At 54.1% G+C, this 9,136-nt stretch overlaps 1 protein-coding gene across 1 annotated transcript; it reads left to right on the top strand.

Annotated features, from left to right (window-relative positions):
• Window positions 1-269: 269 nt before the first annotated feature.
• On the top strand, window positions 270-8,618 carry Ddx49 (DEAD-box helicase 49). The gene is made up of 13 exons (XM_076870258.2): window positions 270-408; window positions 1,851-1,974; window positions 2,801-2,886; window positions 2,972-3,093; window positions 3,445-3,632; window positions 3,729-3,869; window positions 4,907-4,982; window positions 5,250-5,326; window positions 5,503-5,600; window positions 6,569-6,643; window positions 7,788-7,876; window positions 7,964-8,035; window positions 8,120-8,618. Exons 1-13 carry the CDS (start codon window positions 294-296, stop codon window positions 8,306-8,308), a joined length of 1,452 nt encoding a protein of 483 aa, XP_076726373.1. The 5' UTR covers window positions 270-293; the 3' UTR covers window positions 8,309-8,618.
• The last annotated feature ends 518 nt before the right edge of the window (window positions 8,619-9,136 follow it).

Here is a 9,136-nt window from a genome sequence, read left to right as displayed (position 1 = left end):
TGGGAAATGTGTCAATTGAATGAGCCAATATAGGGCTCTTAAACGGAAGTAAGGGGGCGGGGGACGCAAGCGCTTCTCGCCAGGCATCTCGGGAGTTGTAGTTTCGTTTGATCCTGCGAGAGTCTGGGATTCCGGGAAACCTGATTAAGATGCGGTCGAGGCTGGGATTGGCCTAGTTAATAGGAGGGTGAAACCATGCAGGAAGCAGAACCAATAATGGGAAGGGATGTTCTTGACGTCATATACGCCCGCCGGAAGTGTGGATCACACGGGCCATAAGGCTGGCAACTAGGATGGCCGGCTTCGCGGAGCTTGGGTTGTCATCGTGGCTCGTGGAACAATGTCGGCAGCTAGGTTTGAAGCAGCCCACTCCCGTGCAGCTCGGTTGTATTCCCGCCATTCTGGAGGGTAAGTGGCCCGGTAGCTTCCCTCGAAGTCGTCTCTTCTCTTTTCTCCATCTTTCTCTTCTTTGCCCAGGCAGGTCGCATGAAGCGAGGTGTTAGGATGAGCCTGGATTCCAGAGGCATGCTGGACAGTGTTGACTTTTAGCGTGCTCCACTGACTGCCTGTGGACGCATACAAGTGATGTCGCTTCTGAAACTTTCTTAACCTAGCACGGGAAAGGCTGATGAACAACTGATTGTAATACTATGAAAATGTGGCAGAGGTGGCACTATTTTCACTTTGCAAGTGAAACTCCCTGGTCCTGTGACTACTCTTCTCGATCTTCTGACTCAAACTTTTTTTTTCTTTAGTTATAGTTGGATACAGTACCTTCATTTTATTTATTTATTTTTATGTGGTGCTGAAGATGGAACCCAGCGCATTGCACATGCTAGGCGAGCGTTCTTCCACAACCCCAGCCCTGTGACCCAACTTTTTTTTTTTGAAACAGGATCTCTCTGAGTTTCTTAGGGCCTCGCTAAGTTGCTGAGGCTGGCTTTGAACTCGTGATTCTCCTGCCTCAGCCTTCTGAGCCTCTGGGATTACAGGCGTGCGCTACTGCCAACTTAGTTTTTCCATTAAAGTGATCTTCACAGGCTGCTGTTCACAGTGTCATATGTCTATAAACCCAGTCCTAATAACTGTAGAGTCCAAATCAAGAGGATTGCAAATTCAGTGCCAGCCAGGGGACCATAGACCCCCATCTCAAAAAGGGAGGGGGCTGGGATTGTAGCTCAGTGGTAGAGCACTTGCCTAGCACATGTGAGGCACTGTGTTAAATCCTAAGCACCACATTAAAAAAAAAAGTATTGTGTCCATCTACAACTAAAAATATTTTTTAAAAAGAACTTGTTTTTAAAAAGGAGAGGTCACAGGAAACCTAAGATGTGACAAATTGAGAGATTAAGTAAACAAATATTAATGAATCAATGGGGAATATAGGATGCAGTTCAAGGAGGGGAATTCTGGGCTTCTCAACCTCAAATACTTCAGAAAAGAGTCAGTTATGTGGTGATCAGCAATATCTTCACCGTCTTGGGCCAGTGGGATATAGATTCCGGTTAAGCCTGCTACTTACCAGTTGTATGTCCTGGGTAAGGCTCTGAGATTCAGTTTCCTCTTCTATTAGATAGCGACAATAGCAGTCTCTCTTCGCTAAGATTTGTCAGTTGACTGGTGGAAAAGGCATAGTGTGTGCAGAGTGACTGATCATTAAGTGTTAGCCATTGTTGGGGGGACTCAGTGGTAGAGCACTTGATTGGCATGCAAAGGCCCTGGGTTCAATCCCTAGTCCTGTTAAATAAATGAACAAACATACATTAGCCCTTCTGGACTATACTGGATGTGCCCAAGGGACTAGCTGTGTTCACCTGGAGTGTGTTTATATCGCTTTGCCCTCTGTGCAGGTCGGGACTGCTTAGGCTGTGCCAAGACAGGAAGTGGCAAGACGGCAGCATTTGTCTTGCCCATCTTGCAGAAGCTGTCTGAAGATCCTTATGGCATCTTCTGCCTTGTCCTGACACCCACCAGGTGAGCCTCCCAACAAGCCCCTTGCATGTGAGTTAACCACCTGTTCTCTTGGACAAGTGCCTTTACTTCTCTGAGCTGCACTTTGCCCATGGGACAAAAATTATGAGTGCTACAGAATTCAACAGAACAGATTATATGAACAGGTGTTTATGAAAAGTTCTCAGCATAGAGCTTGGCCAGGGCAAGTACTGGCCAAATGGGAGCTGCCCGCAGTCAATACAGCCAATTGAATAGAAAAGCATTCTAGGCAGAGGGCCCTGCATGCAGAAGTATGAGAGAAACAGGGAACACAAAGGGTTTTAGGAGCTGGGCGTGTTAGAACCAGCTTGAGAAAGCCTTAAATGTTAAGCAAGGGGTTAGAATTGATTCTCAGGGTATGTAAACAGGGTTAAGCAAGGAAGGAGGCCAAAAAGTGGCCTTTTCTGCTCAGGAAAAGACCTGAGCAGAGCAAGGGCTGGCAGACATCAAGGAAAGGCCCTGGAGACTGACTGGCCCAGAGAGGAGGAGGCTGCTGGTTGGGTCTCTGACCGGGGCAACTTAGTAGTATTGGCCAACATTACTGAGAAAAGGACATAGGAGAAGGTGTAAGTTTTGCGGAGGGGGAGATGCCAAGGCCATTTTAGGTTGGACTAGCAGGGGGATCATCATGGGATGTTCTGGCATGAACTCACAATAGGTTCTAGTACTCAGCCTCAGAGCCTTTGTATATAAACAATAGAGGGAGAGACAGGAAGCCAGGGACTCAGGGAGGAGCTCTGGGGATGGTGTTGGGAATGAGAGGCACAGAACTGCTACCTGACCCAGTCTGGCCCCTTCCTGCCCACAGGGAGCTGGCCTACCAGATTGCAGAGCAGTTCCGGGTGCTGGGGAAGCCCCTGGGTCTGAAAGACTGCATCATCGTCGGTGGCATGGGTACTGGGGCTGGTGGGTTCTGGGCATGGGAGCCCCACAGCTACAGATCTTCCGCCCAGCCTCACCTATCGCCCTCCACCCCCAGACATGGTGACCCAGGCACTGGAACTCTCTCGGAAACCACATGTGGTCATTGCCACTCCAGGACGCCTGGCTGACCATCTCCGCAGCTCTAACACCTTCCACATAAAGAAAATTCGCTTCTTGGTGAGCCGCCCCAGCTATGCTCACTGACTTTGGGTCCTCTGGGTATGGGATGGAGCCAGGAGCACTGTTCCATCTATCTGGGAAACAGGGGCCACATGGATCGTTTAATGCTAGAAATAGTGACGAGGCCCACTCAGGGACCAAAAAGAGAGAAGCCAGTACTAGTGAGGATGAGAAGGGCAAGATCTGACTGAGGAGGTGCCCTCGTGCTGAGACCTAGAGGAGAGAGCCTCAGAGCTCATGTCCACACCTCGGGAAGAGGCAGGCTGGGGAAGGACAGGACAGGACAGGCCTGAGACCACAGCCAGCTCCCGGACCCCATTTCCACCTCCTACCCCACGGACACTGCAGGTGATGGACGAGGCAGACCGGCTGTTGGAGCAGGGCTGCACCGACTTCACGGTGGACCTGGAAACCATCCTGGCAGCCGTACCCGCCCGCAGGCAGACTCTGCTCTTCAGCGCCACGCTGACAGACACGCTCAAGGAATTGCAAGGCCTGGCCACCAACCAGCCCTTCTTCTGGGAGGCACAGGCCCCGTGAGTCCATGGCCACTGTTGGGCAGGCGAGGTTGGAGGCAGGGCGGGCAGCGGCCCCATTGGACAGAAGGGGAAACTAGTGGCTTCCGTCCCTAGGGTGCGCACTGTGGAGCAGCTGGACCAGCGCTACCTGCTGGTGCCTGAGAAGGTCAAGGATGCATACCTGGTGCACCTGATCCAGACGTTCCAGGACGAGCACGAGGACTGGTCCATCATCATCTTCACCAACACGTGCAAGTGAGTGTGGGGGTGGGGCCTGCCTCCCTGCCACAGCCCTTCCTTAGAGGTGGCCCAGAGTCACAGGCTTGGGACACACAGCCAGGCTGGTCTCTCCCTGCCTTAGCTCAGACCAGAGGTTTTTTGGGAGAGGGTCTCAGCCCCATCTTGGATGGAGGCTCAGAAAACCCTGCAGAGCTATCTCACCAGCCTAGTTGTTATGGCCGAGGGTGCCACCAGGCTTACGTGGGCCTCCAGACCCTCTGATGGGAAGCTGAGACAATTGACCGAGGCCCACCTAATGTGCCGGCATATGCTCCTATGGGCACTTCACACTGGCTCCTCCTTTGAGCTATTTGGGGCATGATCAAGAGGCTGTGGGCTATTCCAGCATGGGCTAGAAGAACAGGACTCAGAACAGTCCAGATGAACTGACTCCAAAGAGAAAAGTTTGGATACAGAGTGACCGTCAGGCACAGCAGTACCCAGCAGCTCTCGGGATGGGATCACTTTCTGTGAGGTCGGCAAGCGCTAGAGACTAAGCTCAGGCTCCCGTGGATAAGCGTGGGCACCACCTCTGAGCTACACCAGCCCACACACCAGTTGTTTCTTTCCATCCATCTTTTAGCTGTTACCCTCTATCAGCTCCCCTTGGGGAGTCTATGCCCTTCTGTGACAGTGGCTCAGTTTCTAGTTTCCCAGCCCTTATGGTTCTTACCGAAAGAACAGGAGTCCGCTTGTTCAGAAATGAGCAGCAGTCCCAGGGCACAGTGTGTGTGCGCGTGTGTGCAGTCCTAGGCTTGGAACCCGGGGTAGAACGCTGGCCAGCACTCTGCCATGAGCCGCAACCCTAACTCTCCAGGCCAGTTATCACTTCAGGCCCAATGAAGGGTCAGCAGAGGGTCTGGCAGGCAGGCGGGACCTCTAGGCCCCTGTATTTTTTCTCATTTCTGAGTGGCACAGGGTTACCTGACTTGGTGTCTCTGGGTGGTTTGGGGTGGGATCATCGTCTCAGGACCCAGAGCAGGAAGAGCTGACAGTCACATCTTTCTCACCAGGACCTGCCAAATCCTGTGTATGATGCTGCGTAAGTTCAGCTTCCCCACAGTGGCTCTACACTCCATGATGAAACAGGTGCGGGACTCGGTGGCTGCACCTCCCCGCCCAGCCCCAGGACACCTCCCAGCCTCCAGCCTTTGCCCATGCTCTCTGCCCAGAACCCACTTCCTGCTGCCTTCTTTCCCTGCCCTCATGTCTCTCCCGTTGTTCAGTAGGGGTCACCACCCTTACTGGCTGTGAGCCCCCTGAGGGTAGGAGCTGACCTGGTTTCTACCCTGTCCCTGGTGCTCATATACAAGCCCTCCCCAACCCACTCACAAATTTCTCCCCAACACTGTGCAGAAAGAACGTTTTGCTGCTCTGGCGAAGTTCAAATCCAGCATATACCGGATCCTGATTGCCACAGACGTGGCTTCTCGGTGAGGAGCACCCAGGTCCATGCTCCACCCCCTGCCCAGGGTATTTCCTCTCCAGTGGCAGCCAAGGCCCCAAGGAGGGACAGGGAGCCTAGTCTTGGTCATGAGTAACCCTGGCAGGGATTTAAGCCTCAGTTTCCCCACTTGGGACGGTGGGTGTGACTGGCCTGTGCCTACAGGGGCCTGGACATCCCCACAGTGCAGGTGGTCATCAACCACAACACCCCTGGACTTCCCAAGATCTACATCCACCGAGTCGGACGGACAGCCCGTGCAGGTGAGCAGGTGGGCAGCCTATAGACACCGTCCCCCTAGCCTCCCCAGATGCCGAGGAGCCAAAATCATATGCTAGTGGGATGTAGGTGAGCTAGAGCCCACAGGTCAGAGGCAGTAGGTTAGAGCCATCTTCAAAAGCAAAGGCAGGTTCTGGGCGTGACTTGGTGGTAGAGCTCTTGCCTTGCAGACGTGAGGTCTGGATTCTAACCCACCACACACACACACACAAAAGGCACCAGCAAAGGTACATACTGCCTTAGTCCCAGCCACTTGTGTGGCCTCACTCAAGGGCCCTTTCAAATCAGGGCTACCGTTTGGGACCCAACAGCAAGTAGATGGAGAGCCCTGGCAGGTAGGACGCTGCCCTCAAGTTCTGGTCTCTAAGGTCAGCCCTCCCGAGTGACCCTGGCTGAAGGGCCAAGGAGACACCCAGTGTCTGCCTCCCAGCGCTGTCCTGGAGGGGCACCGTGTTCATGAGATTCTCACTCCTGGAGCTGGGGGGTAGGATTCCTGGGGTTGCATCCACTGCTTGGGTCCCACTGTCTCATCAAATGGTGGGTAACGAGAACGGTGGTGCCTGTTTGAGGCTGTTGTGAGGGTGATGGACCTTACCAGCAACCAGTTCAGCTCTAGTCACCATCCTAGATACTGGAAGCAGAAACTGCAGTGTAGAGATCCAGGCTGAGGCTCAGCAGGGCTAATATCTGACATACGGCCTGAGCTCCCTGGCAGCCATGTCACCTGCCCTCAGGCTGGCAGGAGAACTACCTCTCTCCAGTGTCTGGTAGCTCCCCTAGGACAGTCCCACCCTCTACACAGGCCCAGCACAGGGCGAGCCCCGTGCTCTGAGCTGGTCCTTTCCCCACTGAGCCCTTATCCTGCACCTTGCAAGGGGAGCCCAGAGGTGTCTAGCTATCAGGACCTGCCTTTGTTGGTTCCTCGTCCTATAACCGAGGTATGTCCCCACAGGGCGGCAGGGACAGGCCATCACGCTGGTGACACAATATGACATCCACCTGGTACACGCCATTGAGGAACAAATCAGTGAGTGGGGCAGGGACTCGGGCACTTTTGGGTGGCACTGTCTGCCCCATCTACCCCTGCAGGCTGCTTCCAGAGAAGGTCACCTGTGCGTCCCCCTGTGAGTAGCCCACATGTTGCTTTTGCCATTGTCAAAAGAAGCTCCCCACAGGACCGTTGTCTGCTGACACCATGTCTAGTGGGAGTGGACTTTAGTTTCTCAGACCAGAGTGTGGAGATGGTCCCCGAGACCAGAGACCACCCACTGTGGCAGGCCTGGGCCTGTTGCGCCCCTCGCTGTGGTTTACCGTGGCCTGAGCAGGACCACTGGCTGCAGCGTCTGCAGGTGCTGTGCACACCGTCCTCCAGTCAGAAGCCTTCACTGTTTTTTGTTTTTTTTTTTTAATTTGTAGTGAGATCCCACGTTGCCCAGAGTGTAGAGATCCAGGCTGAGGCTCATCAGGGCTAATATCTGACATACAGCCTGAGATCCCATGTTGCCCAGACCAGCCATGAACTACTAGATCTCAGCGATCCTATAGATGTCTACTGTCACACCCATCTTTGACTTGAAAGGACATTGTGTCCCAAGAAATGAATCCAATTGTCCCTTGGTTTCTGTGGGAGAGGTTTAGTTCCTGGACCCCCATGGATACCAGAATGCACAGATGCTCCAGTCCCGTCTAGAAAGTGAGCTAGACCCTCCCCACCTGGTACACGCAGTTCAGTTGTCCTAGTCTGCCCTAGGGGTCACCACCCTTAACTCCCGCAGACTTCATGTTGTCACTAGATGTCCTGGAATACTTAGTGCAACGCGGTTGCTGTGGAAGTGGTTGTTGTCCTGTATTATTTAGGGACTAACGGAATAGTCTGGGCTGCGGGTGTAGCCCAGTGGTAGAGCGCTTGCTGAGCATGTGCATGGCCCTGGGCTTCGCACCAGCACTGCAGAAAGGAGTTGTCTGTGCAGTTTTCTTTTTTCTGAATATTTTCCACCCACAACTGGTTGGATTTGCAGATACAGAATGTGACATACAGAGGGCCACTGTATTCCAGGTCATAGTGTTGCTGACACCAGTATCTGTTGTGTATGTACCTGACACAACCCTGGATAGCTTGTGTGCCCCTTCTCCCAGGGAACTCACGACCTCCCTGTCCGCTGTCCCCACAGAGAAGCAGCTGGAGGAACTGTCGGTGGAGGAGGCCAAGGTGCTGCAGATCCTCACACAGGTCAACGTCGTGCGGAGGGAGTGTGAGATCGTGAGTGTCGGGTGGGGCTGCCTGCACTTCAGGCCTGGCTCTCCCCTTCAAGACGGAAGCTGTGACCATCTCTCCCTCCCCCACTAGAAACTGGAGGCGGCCCACTTTGACGAAAAGAAGGAGATCAACAAGCGGAAGCAACTGATCCTGGAGGGGAAGGTGAGTGCCAGGCTGGCAGGTGGTGACGAGGGTCCCCAGGTGGGGACATCCAGCTCAGCCACTTGCTGGTCCTCCCCATGCCAGGACCCCGACCTGGAGGCGAAGCGCAAGGCGGAGCTGGCCAAGATCAAGCAGAAGAACCGGCGCTTCAAGGAGAAGGTGGAACACACGCTCCAGCGACAGAAGGCCACCAGGGCTGGCCGCAGGGGACGTCCACCCCGGGCCCAGCCTGGGTCCCACACAGCCCCAGCACTGACCCAGGGCCCGGCCTGAGTTCACCATGGCCCCTCCTGCCCAGTCTGGGACTGCTTATTGAGCTGAGGGTCTGAGGGACTCCCCCCAAGCCTTTCCTGTGCCCCTCAGTGGAAGCCATGGACACCTGCATCATGCAGTCCCCACTCCTTTGTCCAGAAGCCCCAGCTGGCCCGTTCCCAGGGCCCTGGCCAGGAGTCAGGCTGCAGAGGAGGAAGGAGCACTGACTGAGGCGGAACCCTGCTCCACAAACTCCCCACCATGATACAGGTGCCCCCGGGCACAGCATTCTGTGGATAGGTGGCACTCAATAAATGGGTCTTTCAGCTTTTCTCAGCCTGACTTAGAAATGAGGGCAGGACAGGTGGGATGCTTCTGCCTGCCTCTCTCAAGTCCCCCAAAACTTGTTGCACCTACCCCTGTTCTTCAATGGCTGGCAGGCCCAGCCATTCCAGACACTTGACCTTGGGTCTGTGAAGCCCCTTCTCTGGTCCTCAGTTTCCTAACTGAGCACATGGGCTTAGCAACTGCACCATTTCAAATCTAGCCAGGAGATTTTGGTGTGATCACCTTGTGCCTAGTGAGCACAGCTGTATTCTAGGCTTTTCCCCGACTGCCCACATCTGGAGGTTGTGGCCAGAGTGAGGGAGATTTAACCAGGGGCCACCTAAGGCCAAAGTTGATGCACATCTATAATCCCAGCAACTCAAGAGGCTGAGGCAGGAGGATCGCAAGCTTGAGGCTAGCCTCAGCTCAGTAAGACCCAGTTGTAAAGTAGAAAACTTTAAAAAGGACTGGGGATGTAGCTCGGTGGTAAAGCCCCACTGGGTTCAATCCCCTATACAGACA

The sequence above is a fragment of the Callospermophilus lateralis genome, chromosome 1 (assembly GCF_048772815.1).
Source record: "Callospermophilus lateralis isolate mCalLat2 chromosome 1, mCalLat2.hap1, whole genome shotgun sequence".
NCBI classification, from domain to species: Eukaryota; Metazoa; Chordata; class Mammalia; order Rodentia; family Sciuridae; genus Callospermophilus; species Callospermophilus lateralis.
The sequence above is the reverse complement of the archived record's forward strand: the minus strand, read 5'-3'. Positions and strand labels throughout refer to the sequence as shown.